The following is a 15,902-nucleotide window of genomic DNA, read 5'->3' as shown; positions in this document are numbered from 1 at the left end:
CCTTCTACAGAGTGGCGATGTACAAACAAACAAAATGGCAACCGCACGAACGTTTGTCTGGATGGACGACAAGGTGGAGTTGCTACAGTAAATCTACACTATGATGGGGAAGCGTTAATAAATTCAACAGGGTGAGCAGCACAAGCAGAGCTCGGGAGTCCGCCATTGTTGTTGTGATGTGACTTTCTTGCGCATGCCTAGTGACTGGAAGTGTAATGCGCATGTGCGAAAAGTCTCCATTTTCAGAGGAACTGTTTACACGACAATGGAGACGTTGCGTTTCCAAAAAATTGCACTCTGGAACACGTTTTCAAAACGCCAAAATGCAACTTAAGTTTACCGTTTTCAGTTGAAATCATTGTCGTATAAACGGGACCTATGAGTTTCAGTTCCCATCCCGACAGCACCATTGAAACAGTGACGACTATAGTAGTAGTAGTGTTCTCACGAAGATTTAACCCCCGAAAAATTGATTGGGAACCATGTGTGTTGTTGGTTCTGCTGGACCCAATTAGCCCCAGTAGTTTAACTTAGTTACTGGACTTACTTCTGTTGGCCCCCTGCTGACCTGTTAAACTAAAACCGTGAGTAGTACTAGTGATGTCTAAAGGTAATGGAGTCAATTACTATAGTTAGAGCCCTGTGGGACGGGCTCCAAAATTAGGTGCAGGAACCTGTTTCAAGTTCTGTGTGGAAGCTGTAACAGATGACTCCAGGTACAACTGTTTATGTTGGGTTCTTGGTAGAACCCTTTGAAAGGTTCTACCAGGATTCAAAAAGGGTTCTCCTAGGGGGACGAGCCAAAGAACCCGATACGGTTCTAGATGTCGCCTTTGTTTCTGAGAGTGTACTGTCTATTTTTAAGTGTTGTTGTGAGTAACTTTGGAAAAAAAAATGTTTCTTATGAAGTCATTTCTGTCCTTAAATGAGTCCTAAGATTTTTTTTTTTAAATTCAAAGGGATTGTGTTTTTTCCAGTGATTTTTGAAATCGAAATTGGCTTGCTTCAAGAACTTTCTAGAAATTAGTGTCTGCATCCTGAAACAACATCTTTATGTCTGTTTAATTAACTGCTTGTCTGCTTTGTATGTTGTGTCTTGTGTTTGATGAGCCGAGGACAAATTTCCACCCTGGTGGACAATAAAGATCAACTACTCTCATCTTCTTCTATTCTAAAAATATCAAATGTGAAATATGTCTATCAAAAGTGCCAAGTTGACACCTTTAAATTGCTTGTTTTGTCGAGTAAGAGTAAAAAAAGGGAAGCTGGAGCCAGAAAAGTTTTGCATTTTGAGCAAATAACTGATCATCAATAATTTTGTACTGATTTTGTTTCAGCACTGCTCAGAAAACAAAGATATTCAGCTCTGCTCAGACTGCAGACAAAAAGGACTCGCTAAGAAGCTGCTTTTTGAGTCATGTGTTGCGTGTCTCCTCTCAGCCCTCTTCCTGTGTCGTGAGCTCCGTAGAGGTCAGACTTGGAATGAGCGGCGGGTTTGTGGAACGAGGGTTAGTCGTCTCGAAGGGGAGGCCAGCGAAGGGTTAGCTAATCTGTTGGTTTATGGCAGCACTCTGTTATTCCAAGGCCAGTGGTAACCTTGCCCCACCTGTCCTGTCATTTCTCCGTCGGGGCTATTTTAGGGAGTGACCCACCCCCCACCCTCACCCTCACCCCCACCACCGTCCCTCCACTCCGGCTCACAAACACTTCAAAATGGATGCCGCCCAAACACTTCTCTTAGCAGCAGTGGTGTGCTGCTCTGTAGTGAGCTGCAGTAGTAACTGAAGACAGTGACACACTGGAGGCACCACGCTGGTGGGCAGGGCGCTGAACCTCGGCCCTTTTTTGGAATCAACTGCTGCTATTAACCATGAACTACAGTAAACCTTTGATTGTTGCACTTTGTGTCATCTACTGTAGTTTTACTCATTGAGCTTTTCAAACTTGAAGCTTTTACTTGTTTTTTATAGCAGAGCTGCGACCAAGTCAGTGCTTTGCAAGTCAAAAGTAAGTCTCGAGTCTTTGCACCACAGCTACAATGATTGGTTGACTAATTGTAGAAAAATAATTGCCAACTATTTTGATGACTGATTAATCAAAGAAGTTTTTCATGCAAAAAAATGGCAGAAAATTCTGTTCTCAGCCTTGCAAATATGGAGATTTCCGGCTTTTCTCTGTTTTATATCGTATTAAACTGAAGAACTTTGAGAAGTGGACTGAAAAACAAGACATTTAAAGACATCACCTTGGACTTTGAGATACTAGGATGGACCTTTGTCACTATTCTTGGACATTTTATAGCCCAAAAGAATAATTGAAAAACAATCTGCAGATTAATTGATAATGAAAATAAAGATGATTCGCAGCACTTCTTTGCACTTAAGTCCCTAATCAAGAAAGACAAGCCCTAAGTCAAGACTGAAAAGTCCACAGTCAAATTCCAAGTCCTAAACAAGTCATAATGCACTCTTCACCAAATGTAATGCCATTTTAACAACTGAGTACTAGTATAGCAAATTTATAAAATCTTGAATGCTTTTTACAGTTTGCTTTTATTGGTTAAAACAAGTTTGTTGGCATTTGTTGCTGCTCCGTCTGTAATTTTCGACCCGCAAAGAACATACTGAAATAAATTTTTTGTTTACCACCACGTGTTTTCCAACTGGCGCTCAGTTACGTTACATTATCTCCTCATGGTTCTCTCCTACAACTTGACACGATGCTGTTGCATTGGTTCAAATAAAGTGCATCACGTAAGGAATTACGTGTCCACTTGCTGGGAATATTTGGTGTTAACGTTAGCTGATTCAGGGAAAGAACTAATTAAGGCACTTTTTAAAAAACATACTTTTCAATCTTTGGGCTTGGGAGAAGTATCAAGTATTTTCAAGTCAAAAGGCTTAAGTCTAAGAAATAATCGCCTCACAGCAAGAGGGCTCCTGATTCAAACCCAGGGTGTGGGGTTCAAAGCCCTTCTGTGCAGTTTGCATGTTCTCCCTGTGTCAGCGTGGGTTTCCTCTAGGTACTCCAGCTTCCTCCCACAGTCCAAAGACATGCAGGTTAATTGGTGACTCTAAATTGTCCGTAGGTGTGAATGTGAGTGTGAATGGTTGTCTGTCTCTATGTGTCAGCCCTGTGATAGTCTGGTGACCTGTCCAGGGTGAACCCTGCCTCTCACCCAGTGTCAGCTGGGATAGGCTCCAGCCCCCAGCGACCCCGACCAGGAGAAGGGCTCACAGATAATGAATGACTGAATGAATGGTGTTAAAATCCAAGTCAAGTTGCAAGTGTTCTCTGAATTTGTCAAGTGGAGTCTAAAGTCATTACATTTGTGAGTCAAGTCATGAGACTCGAGTCCCCACCTCTGGTTTATAGTGTCTTTCAAGTTGCCGGACTCTATTGATCTCTACTGTTTTTCATTCATGCAGATAGTTTTGAATTTGTGAGTCCAATTTTTCAGATGCAGACATTTTTATAATATGGGGCCTTTACAACACCTGTTGTGACATGGGGATCTTTTATATGGGTAGATATGAGGGACTCATCAGAAACTCACATGATAAAAATGCAGCCAGGATGAAAGTCTGGTTGTGTTAAAACATGCACAAGTTTTGCTTCATGCACAATTTGTAAGCTGAAACGCCTTTAACTGCATGCACAACCTCAACAACTTTAATCTGATGCTGCTCGCTGAGTGAAGCCCAGTTATGTGCCTGTGCGTGTATGTGTGTGTGTGTAACAGCGCTGTTATTGTTTACTACAGTATGTGGTGTTGTCCGGCACTGCGGTCGGCGGTGGTGCCCTGCACACTGTCAGCCGTGCAGCAGCGGTGGCAGCGTGGACAGTCTGTCTGGCTGCAGTGTGGGAGAGCAGGGAAATGGTTTCGAGCAGCCACAGGCCAAGGGTGGCATTACCCACAAGCCCCGTCGCCGGCCTGCTGCCGTCCCATCAATGGAAGGGGCCGCGGGGGCCAGCCGGAGCCGAAAATATCCCGCCTGCCCACAAACCCCCGCTCTGCTGCTGCCCCTCAGACAAACCACACCCAGAGGACGGGACGGTGGGCAGGGGTAGAGGTAGAGGGGCCTGTGTGTGTGTGTGAGTGTGTGTGTGTGTGGGACCGCTGAATTATTTACAGGCAGGCCTCGCGCCCAAATCCAGTGGACGGACTTAGCCCGCTGTTGCCTAGCTACATGTTTAGTAGTGTCACATGAGGGAGCGTAGGTTGTGAATGCGCTGTGTGTAAGAAACAAGATACCAAACACACATTTTTAGTTTTCCTCTGCCAGGCTGTTTCTCTCTCTTTCTTTTTCTCACTGCTTCTCTCTGTCGTTAACCCTTCAGGCTGTGCTTCTCTGTCTCTCTTTCACTTTCTCTGACATCACATTTACCCTCATTTGTTTAGAGTATGCTGTATAAATTTGATTGTTTTGTTTAACGTAAGGATAACTTAAAACTTGGGTTTTATTTTGAAGTTTTGGAAATCATTTCTATCAGCTCTGACACTTTTTTTCCCATATTTGGATGGGAATTAGACGAGCTGTTTGAAAAAATAATCTCAACTTGAGGTCGTATTTTTTTCTGAAGCTTTCAAAATATATGACTGTGACCAGATATGACTGACTGTTGACAGTCGTGCATGGTTCAAGTTTAATACTTGACTGGGCCTTGTTCAGACTGCCAAAACAAAAGTATTTTTTGGCACATCCAGACTGATTGTTGAAAGTCTGGACAGCCAAAATAAAAAAAGGAAAAGAGACACATGAAATGCAGTTTTAGCAAATGCTATTCAAACCACACATGCAGGTGGTTAGATATGTCTCTGTCTCTATGCTCTGGCCACTCAAATCGGATTTCAAAGTGTCTTTTGTGTCACTCGCAACACAACACACAACGATGACGTCAAATCTAGAGTGATGGAAGTGCTGACAGGTATCCATGCTGCTGCCAGCGCAGTGTTGCGCATGCAGAACAATTCGTTTAGTCATTCATTTATTTCATATTCCTTAACCACTTATCCTGTTAGGGGTCGCAGGGGGCTGGAGCCTATCCCAGCTGACATTGGGCGAGAGGCAGGGTTCACCCTGGATAGGTCACCAGACTATCACAGGGCTGACACATAGAGACAGACAACCATTCACACTCACATTCACACCTACGGACAATTTAGAGTCACCAATTAACCTGCATGTCTTTGGACCGTGGGAGGAAGCTGGAGCACCTGGAGGAAACCCACGCTGACACGGGGAGAACATGCAAACTCTCTGCTGTGAGGCGAGAATACTAACCACTGCACCACTAAATAACCATGACCTGACAGTGTGATTGTTTGGCGGGCAAATGATGGACCTCTTTCTCATGCTTCTGCGTTGGAAAGCCGCATCTCCAGCGTATCTACAACGTTGCCGGTTCCTACATTGTTACCACAGCAACCCATGCAGATAGGTTGGTGATGTCTGGACACAAATCACTTGTAAATAACGTGCGGACAGTCTGTCTTAGAGATCTGATTTGAGAAGGAAATCTGATTTGCCTGCAGTCTGAACGTAGCCTGAAGCCTTCTTAGTGACAACTGAGCAAACATCTGTCGATGATGTCTATGAAATGCAGCTGAAAGCGTTAAAAAAAACAAAACAAAAGCTAGTAATTATAAAATCTCTAATCCATGATTTTGCTGATATTTTATGTTTTGATGCTAACTAGCTTTAGCGCTAACAGCTGTAAATTTACAGTGATGATGTCAGTGTGTCAAGTTGTGATTAATGAGGACTTTTATGAATCCACGATGAAAAAAACATTTTTTATTCTCTTTGTATCCATCTGCTTGTTGGATGGATGTTTGTCTTCCTGTTTCTCAGCAGTGTGAGTGTGTGTGTGAGTGAGAGAGAGAGTGTGTGTGTGTGTGCCCCTGATTGCGATGAAGCTCCAAATCACATGTTGAGGCACATTCCAGGGTGTTCCTCTCTCTTTCAATGTCAGCCTCTTTCTTTTCTTTTTTTTTGTGTGAGATCTTAACTATATCAAACCTGCCTCTGTGTAAACCCCTCACCTCCCTCCCCTCTTCTGCCCTCTCCATATTCCTCTGTGTGTGTGTGTGTGTGTGTCTGTCTGAATGTACACTTCAGTTCCACATGTAATCAAATCTACATTTCCCTCCGCAGCCTCCTCTCCTGTTCAACAAGCAAGCCTTTTTTTTAAAAGCTCATAGTCCACTATGCGTCCATTTTACAGTTTTGTGAGTAACTGGACTGTCCTCCACTGCGAGGGTCAACCCACGACCCACACGTCAAGTGGGTTTGGGTAAGTTTACGAGAAAATATCACAGGTTCTAGCAGGCGAGCCAAAAAGTGCCAAAACAAACAGCATTCCAAGTAAAACCCGTCTCACGCCAAGCACAGATTTTTATCTGCAAATTCATTCATTCATTTTCCTTAACCGCTTATCCTGTTAGGGGTCACAGGGGCTGGAGCCTATCCAGCTGACACTGGGTGAGAGGCAGGGTTCACCCTGGACAGGTCACCAGACTGTCACAGGGCTGACACAGAGACAGACAACCATTCACACCTAGGGACAATTTAGAGTCACCAGTCAACCTGCATGTCTTTGGACTGTGGGAGGAAGCTGGAGCACCTGGAGGAAACCCACACTGACATGGGGAGAACATGCAAACTCTGCACAGAGGGGCTCCCCCACCCTGTGTTTGTGTGAACCAGCAGGTATTTCTTGCTGTCAGTCACGAGACTAACCTGGTTTTGATTATTGTAATGAATATTAACATACTAATATATGCATTTACTTTGGGAGTTTTTCTACCCTTTTAAAATGTTAGATTAGCTGCATTCTCTCTGCCTGCCTTTTGTCTGCAGCTCGTTGCGTGGAGTCAGGCGAGTGCCAGCCATAACAAGGCCCGGGATAGGAAGAGGTGATGGGGGTTGTAGATGTTAGAGGGGAGGTGGAGGGGGAGGGAGAGGGGGCACAGTGCCTCCATGCTGCTGGAGGACGACGAGGGAGGAAACATATAGCAAAAAAACAGGCCTCTGTGTGTGTGTGTGTGTGTGTGTGTGTGCAGGCAGGAGCAGGCCAGCTTTAGAACAGGAAGCAGAACAATGGCTTCTGGATCAGAGTGGAGCTGAGGGATGGAGGTGGAGGGATGGGGGGCACTTCACAGAACTAGGATGGGGCGGTTGTTCGGCTGCTTGGTATGTTATCAACAACTCCCCCTCCCTCGCCGCCTCATCACTGTGTTGTGTCACCACTGTTAACCTCATTAAACTCTTTCCATCCAAACAAGAGCATATTTTACGTCAGTTGACAGCCGCGCTCTCTGAGGCGAACAAGGTGGAACAAACAAACAAACAAACAACAAAAGCTCGTAGAGCCGACTCACTTGCACTCCCCCGGCGCGCTGCACGTCCCATGCTGGAGGCTGCATCCCTGCTTGCAGATGGCTTTTGGGAGAGGAAAGAGAAAGTGACAAGTTTGTGTTAGTTCCACAATCTGTCACCATTTCATCAGCAATTTTTAAAAACCACTAACGTCCAATCGTCTCTGAGTTCTCGTCTGGCACCTCGCTGTGCAGATGGTCAAATCATTAAAATCTCATTTCCCGTGTTTTCTTGTTTGTAAGAAGGACGAGAATCTCTGCCGCAGTAACAATGGATGGCAAATTGTTGTTTGGAAAATTGAAGGTGTCTCCAGCAGTGACGAGAGTTTCCAAACATTCTTTGGATTCTTACAAAGTGACACTTGACATGAACTGCAATGAACTTCCAAACGTTTTCCGAAAAGGACAGCGGGGAGGTAGAGTCTGAGAAAGCTTTGTCCACGTGACAGCAGACGTTTGAACATTCAATTTAACTCTTAAAAAAAAAGTGAGACTGAGATATGGTGAGTAAGATGTGAATTCTGAGAGGTTTATGTTTTAAACATAGTGTTTGCAGCACAGGAACTCAAGTTTAACCATTTAACGCTTTTGCATTTAAAGTTACAGTAGGTTATCTTTATAAAAACAACCTTTTGTCATATTTGATGAAACTGTCACTACATCTTAACAGTATTACATGACAAAGAAAATCATCTTCTTCCTCCTTTAGTACCTCTGATGGCATTTAACGCAGCTGTAAACATGTTTTCTTTCGTCATTAATATTTTATTTAACCTTTTTGCTTTTTTTTCTAACATAAAAAGTGTCACTGAGTGTTAATTAATCAAATTATATACATACACAAGAGGGAAAAAAAACACAATAACTAAACTTCCTAGTTTATTTGTCTCATTTAGTGCTGCTTGAGTATCATAACACTTATTTTTTAAATAAAAGTTACCAACGTAGAGAAAACCTGTTGAATCTTTTGTTTTCAGAATCATGTTCTGAGCCTAGTTAATTAACAAAGGAACTGAAAACAAACTTAGCTATTAAAAGATGTGTAGAACAGTAAAATTAACAGAGTTCTGATATTTTTAATTCAATGAAAGGAAAGAAAAAAATATTATTTTTTTTAAGCTAGCTAACCAGCAGTTAAACTAACGTAACTGTATTTATTTATTCATTTTTATTTTTTATTTTATTCGATAAGGACGATGCAATTTAACATAAGTCCGATACAGACTATGGGACTAATGTGTCGCACAGAGAGTTTATAGCTATTGCTAATTTTCAACTCTTGTCCCTAGTTGGGCTTTTAATGTAGACCTTAAATGTAATTAAAAATATACAGTTTAAAACACTTCATACACATACACGATGCAACGTAAATATGGAAGGCACGATAAAATACATAAACTACAATCCACACATGAAATAATAATGCTTTACAATTATTTTTGGCTCCATTTGAATTATTTATTGGTAATTTTTAGTTATGACATTGGTAATATTTTTGATAATATTTTATTTTATTTATTTATTTGTTTATTTTTTTTTTCAGTATAAATCAGTAAAAAGTGAAAAAATGAGGAGCCTCATTAGCCTATGAATTGCTGCATGTGTTCACAGTAGAGCTTCAATGACTGGCCAATTAAAGTTAAGTCAATCTACAGAAAATTATTCACCAACTATTTTGATAATTGATTAATTGTTTCATCATTTTTCAAGTAAAAATGTCCAATATTTGCTGGTTCCCGCTCCTTAAATGTGAAAATTTGTTGCCTTTCTTTGTCATTTTTGCGAGTACATGAAGAATATTTGGGTATTGGACTGTTAGTCACATTTTTTTTTGACATTTTATAGACTAAACAATTAATCGATTAACCATAAAGATAATCAGCAGGTTAGTTGCAGCCCTTGTTTTAGGTATGATCGATGTCTTTCCGTGTACCTGTTTTGCAGTCGGCCCCCATCCAGCCCTCCATGCAGCCTCTGTTCCCCAACTGGTCGCACACGTAATGGCCGAAGTAGTCGTCGCGGGGACGGCAAACTTTGTTGCACTTGCTGCCGTAGTAGTGTTCGTCGCAGCGTACCCGGATGGTGTACTCAAGGCTGGCGATCAAGCTTTTATACTCCACCGGCTGCTTCTCCTCTCCGGGGTTGATCATCCCTTTGTGGATGCTGCGCTCAATCAGCAGCTCCTCATCTGAGAAAGAAAGACAAACAAATCATTGTTAGAGCAGCGCCACTGTTGAGTTCTTCACTGAACAGCCGACTGACTAATCGACTACTATTTTAGCAGTGCAGAAAAAAGAAACACTCAACAGGTCAGGTATTTAGGTCAGTTAGATAGGAGAGCCTAAATAACAAAAATTCTGAATGACATTCCAAGGAGCAGGGCTGAGTCCGGCTATGGGATTTGACCCAACAACCCGGTGTTTAGTGAGATAAGACAGCGCACGAGGCTTCGAAGAATGCCTGTTGTTAGCACACATCAGAGGGAAGGTGTAACCTGCGGTCAAACCTCACTCTGTTCCACCAAGAATGTGGAAGAAGAAAAAAGAGAAGAGGAAAAAGGGGGAAAGAATAGGAAAATGAAGCGAGCACAAACAGAGGGTGTAGGAGCGAGGTCTGCGAGGGCTTGATAACCCAAATGCTTTTTCACTTTTCCTGCTTGGTAAAATGCTTTTCTGTCCCCCTTACCTCCCTCCCTCCCTCCCTCGCTTCCCCCTCTCAGGATATCCAGCCCCGACTCCATCGGAGCCAGGCCGGAAATAATAAGAGACGTGGAACAGACGAGGAAGGGCGACATAGGAAAGGCCCTTTAGCTTGTTCTCAAGGAACAGAAGAAGCGTGACCCAGCAGGCTCTGCCGCTGTGGCTCGCAGAGCAGAGTGTGACCTGGATGAGACAGAGCTGGAAGGAAGAGCTCATCCTCACTGCTCACAGTGTTGCTGTCCTCCGTGGGTTGAGCAAAGCGCCAACACAGACAGAGTTGATGGTTTAAATCAACCGAGAATAACATGAAACCATCGCGGTAGCCAGTATAAGCTCAACTTCAACAACCAGGTTTGACTACAGACATTTCCCTCCATATTTACCCCACATATCAATGACTTCCTGCGTATCCAGTTTGTCATGAGCGATGATAAATGGCCTGGTTTTTCACTTTGCGACACTAAGAGACTTTTCTAAACTCTAAATAAATGGGAGATTGGGATTTTATTGTGTTTGAATACAACTTGTGGTCTTAAAGCGCCAAAAAATGCTTGCGAAAAATTCAACAGTAACGTCTTTTTCCAGAAATCATGACCTGCTTACTCAAGATAATCCACAGACCTTGTTGTGAGCGGTTTCATGTAGGAACTATTTTCTTTCAACCTAACTACACCCGCCAACTGAATCACTGTGCAGAAGGAAGCGTGCATCTACTGCTAGCTCAACTAGCATCACTGAGCTAGCTAACGTTACAGCTCAATGAGTAGACGCATGCTTGCTAATGCACGGTGACAGGGGTGTGATTTGGGGGAAAGAAAATAGTTTCAGTTTCATGTAGGAACTATTCTCCTTCCACCAATTTAAACCTGTATCATTGCGCAGAAGGAAGTGTGCATCTACTAATAGAAAAGAGGTTCGTGCTGTTGAAGGCGGGATATGTAAACATTAATGGCATCCTCTTTGGCTGAGTTGTAACGTTAGCAAGCTCGGTGGTGCTAGGTGAGCTAGCAGTAGATGCACGCTTCCTTCTGCACAGTGATTCAGTTGTCAGGTGTAGTTAGGTTGAAAAAAAAATAGTTCCTACATGAAACTGCTCACAACAAGAAGGAAGTGTGCATCTACTGTTAGCTCACCTAGTACCACTGAGCTAGCTAACGTTACAGCTCAGCCAAGGAGGACGCCATTAATCTTACGCTGTCATGAGCACGACTCTCTCGTCCATGAGCAGATGTTGATGTCCTTGTCCTGTTTCTTGTATAATTTGCTAATACATAGTTTTACTTTCATGTTCTTCTACTGTTTCATATGAGCTTTCTCTCAAAGGCCTTTCCTGTTTAATTAAAGGTTATGATTGTAATAAAAATAAAATGCTCGCTTCCTTCCTGTCTAATTTGTTAAATGAAAACACCCCATGTATCAGAAAATGTACTGGGACTAAAACTCTGGCACTGTTTTGACAGGAAAACTGCACATAAACTGCAGAGCCCAGTGTCAGATACTGATTTATGTCACCACACACAAACAGCGTCTAACTCTACACGATCGGAAAAGTAAACTGGCGCCAAGCTCGTATAATGATCAAGATTGACGTGGGCAAAATGAGGTAATTTGCATCTTAACTGAGGTGGAATGCACGCCGCGCTGCATGTAGCAATAAAAAGGTTCATTATAACGTTTTGGCAATCACAGGGGAGCATATCAAAGCTGATTAAGTGCAATTTATTTGGTGCCATATAATTTTAACTCCACCCAGCGGCAGGTTAAAACACATCCACACAGAGAAGAGAGGACCCACTGGTCATTTCTGCCTCTTTTATCTCCTCTGATAAACATGTAATGATGAAATGAGAGATGATTGGTTTGTTATAGTTGCTGTAGAAGTTTGTTTGTGCAGCGCTGAACCACCTCGAGGAAGACGCCTCCAAACAAAACAACCGCCTGACAACCAGGTTCTCATCGCTGAATCACTTGCTGATGTGAGAGTGATGTTCTGACTTTCTCATTCCAGGTGTGCTTTTATATATGACAACAACACATTGAAGTTGTAAACAGCTACACAGCAGTGCACCTGCATGTGCACCGTGCCGTCAACTGGTGTTTTACAAGCTATGTGTTTTACTGTTGGAGTTCTAACACTAAGTGTGTGCAGAAGTTTTTTCTACTAGTTTGGACTTAGTGATGTTTCCAGCATTTTACCAAGACCAAGCTGGGTGGAGTGGTGGTTGTTCGGCATCATCTACTGTTGGAGGTGTAAAAATTAGATGATAGAGGAAAATGACGATTACAACTAGAGCTGGGTATCAGTCCTCGAGTCCTTTAATGCATCGAGTGACATAAACCAGGACCAAGTAGTACTGAAAATTCTCCTGTTACATGACACCTGCATTCAAAACTTTTTGTACCCACACCTGGAAATATGTTTGATTTTGCTCGCAACAAATCAGGACACTTTATAATGAGTATTTACCTCCTAATGTAAATGCTTTTATCGGTATATGTGGCTCTCATGTTTACAGGTGCACTGTGCTGAACTAATATCATGTTTTACAGGTGTCTATTTAAACTTCTGTGTTCAGTAAAGTGGGAAAAAGTTGATTTAAACCTGTTTCATTTCCTTATATTTTACTGGTGTAAACGTTGTAGTCGCCATAAAGACGGCCTTAGGGCATACATGTAGAGGTACGTGAACGCTGACTGCAGTTTGAACTCGCCAGCTGGCGATATACAAATATATTAAAACATGATAGGGTGGCAGAGAAAGGAGTTTTGTTCCCTTTTGTGTTTTTGTGGTGGCAAAGATGTTGCCACCTCAAGATGGCCGCCGCCTAATTCTCTATGCAGGACAAATCCTGCAGCTTTGAATCATAGTTTGTTTGATGAATATGTATTTTGTGTCATTTTAAAAGTTCAAATTAATTTTTCATTTACTTCAAATAAAACTACTGGAAAGTTTTTTTTTTAAAAAAGTTCCTTGCTAGGAATTAAAACCACTGTGCGTAAAAAACATTTTTTTGGGGGGGGGGGGGACAGAGTAAAACGCGTTTGTATCACTGACCATTGAAAACTAAGAATAAAAATTGAATTTTACATAATTTTATTTGGAAAAGTTGTTGTACAGCTGCTTTTCTTTAGGTAACATTTAACACGTTTACAACTTTGGTTTCGTTTGTAAAATTAAAACAGGGGCTTTTGTAAGTAAGTGCATGTATTTCTAAACGTAAGGCCTGAATGTTGAGTGCTGATGTTTTAATGTTTTGAAACATGAGCAAAATGGCTCGATTTCTTTTAAAAACACGGGAAGAAGGTAATGAGCAACGAAAGAAGAAATTATCCAAAAAATTGAAAATAAAAAAAAAATCAGCAAGAAATTAGTAAAAAGAGAAAATTAAGAACAAGTCAGTTAGTTCAATAAAAGTTCAAAAACAACCAAAAAACGAGGAAATGACCTTGAAAGAGTGCTTAAATAATTTTGTGACATAATATTAAAATGTAATAATAAGAATCATTATTATTTTTTGTGCTTTTTTCCGAGTTTTTGTTTTTAAATAATTTTCTAAATCTGTTTTTCCGTTTTGCAATTTGTGGGACATTTCTTACCAAGTTGCTCGTTGCTTTTTTCCCCATGTTTTTGAAAGAAATTGCATCAATTTGCTCAGGGTTCAAAGGTTTGAATACCTGGGAGAGGTGTGTGAGAGCAGCACGAGAAAAGTGACGTCACTCCAGGTTTCAAAGGGTTAATTTGAGCATTTAAGTATTTTAGACCTTTTGTGGATCATGTAGAAAGAATGTGACTACATCGTTCTGAAAACATCAGATGCCAGGTGAGGGAAAACAAAAAAAGTGTTGGTGTGAACACAGTCCTGACTTGAGTTCAAAGATCACCACTGTTACAAGCGACAAGCTGTAAAGAGGTCAAAGGTCAAAGCAAAAGTGCTGCAGCTCCCAAACAAAACACTCCAGTTACAAGCAGCTTGTTGCACACAACTAAAAAACAGTCTTTGTAAAAAAACAGCCAGGCTTTGTTCCTAAAACGAATCTTCTCTTCACACAGACAATCATGTTGCTCTCGACTCGATCAGCTGCTCAGATCTGAAGCCCCTCGTTGTTTATATAAGCCGGTTTTATATGGCCCACTCTCTCCTGCTCTCCCTAGTAACAACGGCCCCTCTTAGCGCGTCTCCTCCAGTACAGAGAGAGCTCATGATTGGTCTATATTTTTATATCTAATTGCTGGAGATGAACAGCAGTGAGTGAGTGCCTGGGTGTTTCAGGTGGTGGGTGTGGGACTGAAATCTGTGGCAGTGTGTTAGCTCGCAGAGAGACTCAGTAAATCAGGACAGCGTGGAAAATGGAGTCTTTTTCTACACTGTCAAACTTCAGCAGTTATGGTGACGATATCAGAACATACAGAGGGACGAGTGTTGCATTTCACAAGATGAATCCTAGCTCGTCACACCTGGAGGAAAAATCAGCAACACTTATTCAGCAGTTTAGATAGCTGTCTGAAGAAAAGCGCCACGCCAGGCTTCTTTTTTCAGAGCGCTCCAGCTTTTTTGTGCAGCCGCTCTGAGCGCTTCTGGTTGAAAATATCTGAACTTTAATCACCGTAAGCCTGTTGTTAACTGTGTAGTCCACCCTCTGTTAATGTAGCATCAGGTTAGCCACCTCGCTAACGTTAATATCATGATATTAAGCATCCCCAGCTCCTTGCCGCTGCTTTCCTGCCAAACAAAACCTCTATGTGGACACACGTTTCAGAGATTCTCCTGGCAGTTCAGTACCTGACACATACCCAGTATCGGCATATCTCTACCCTCCACTGAGTCTCCACGCCAGCCGACAATCCACCGACGCACAGAGTCAACAACATCTCCTGCCCTGTGTGTCTTGTTTTGAAACAGGCGGGGGCTTCCTGAAGCATAAACAGTCTTCACAGAGCCTCTCTTTCCCAAGGCCTCTCCAACCTGCTGCTGCCCGGACCTGTTCACACACTGAAACTACCTTCAGGTCCTCACCTGGAGACACCTTGCTGTAATCACATTATTATTGTAATCATCCTGATGACTTCATCATTTCTTTGTTTGGCAGACTTTATTCCTTATTAGGATGTCCTGAGAGATTCTCACAGATGAAGGGATCTTTAAATGAGTCAGAATATGAAGCACTGTTTTGGATTTTTTTTTTTTTTTACTGTAATCATTTCCTAATTGGAAAAACAAGTGGGCAACACAAAGCAGGAATCAGCAGTTTAAAGAAGTCATCTTTACACTGACAGAGAGTTTTAGCATTGTTTCTTTTTTTTGGAAACTAAAGATTTAGGGGCCCGAGACGATCACTTCTTAGATGCATTGTTTCTCTCTTGAAACGTTATGTCAACACTAAGAAATTTACACCCATCACCTGGAAACAGCTACGAAACCGCCTCGTGTTTATGCTCCATACGTTTCTTGGTAATAAAAAGATATTGGCAGCGATCTTGCACGTAACGTAACGACTTTCCGTTAACTCAAGTAACGCTCGCCTCACTTGTCTGTCCTCTCCTGTGCTACGAAGTTATGTGCTTATGTATGTGTAGGCGGAACAGCGCCCCACCTTCTTTTTTTCAGACGCTGTTTCAAAAGCGTCTGAATCAGACTCGTCCCATCCCAACTTTTTATTACTTGATCAACTGATTTTCCAATTCATTAATTTAGTCTAGAACAGTGGTTCTAAAATGGTGTGACATAATTTGTCACCATTATTGATGCTTTTTTGTAATTTTAAAACGTTTAAAATGAATTCTTGAATCATTTTATTGATAAGTATTTCATGAGTAATGATTG

The 15,902-nt window shown here is 42.0% G+C and overlaps 1 protein-coding gene across 2 annotated transcripts in view; it reads right to left on the bottom strand.

Annotated features, from left to right (window-relative positions):
- Positions 1-15,902, bottom strand: part of LOC126401465 (protein jagged-2-like) — an 80,600-nt gene that overhangs the window by 32,260 nt on the left and 32,438 nt on the right. For both annotated transcript variants that reach the window (XM_050062732.1, XM_050062734.1), the window contains exons 4-5: positions 9,315-9,569; positions 7,385-7,445 (exon numbers count right to left, since the gene is read on the bottom strand). In XM_050062732.1, coding sequence (XP_049918689.1) covers positions 7,385-7,445; positions 9,315-9,569 — 316 coding nt within the window. The remainder of the gene's footprint in view (positions 1-7,384; positions 7,446-9,314; positions 9,570-15,902) is intronic.

The sequence above is a fragment of the Epinephelus moara genome, chromosome 14 (genome assembly GCF_006386435.1).
Source record: "Epinephelus moara isolate mb chromosome 14, YSFRI_EMoa_1.0, whole genome shotgun sequence".
Taxonomy (NCBI): domain Eukaryota; kingdom Metazoa; phylum Chordata; class Actinopteri; order Perciformes; family Serranidae; genus Epinephelus; species Epinephelus moara.
This window is presented reverse-complemented; position numbering and strand designations above follow the sequence as displayed.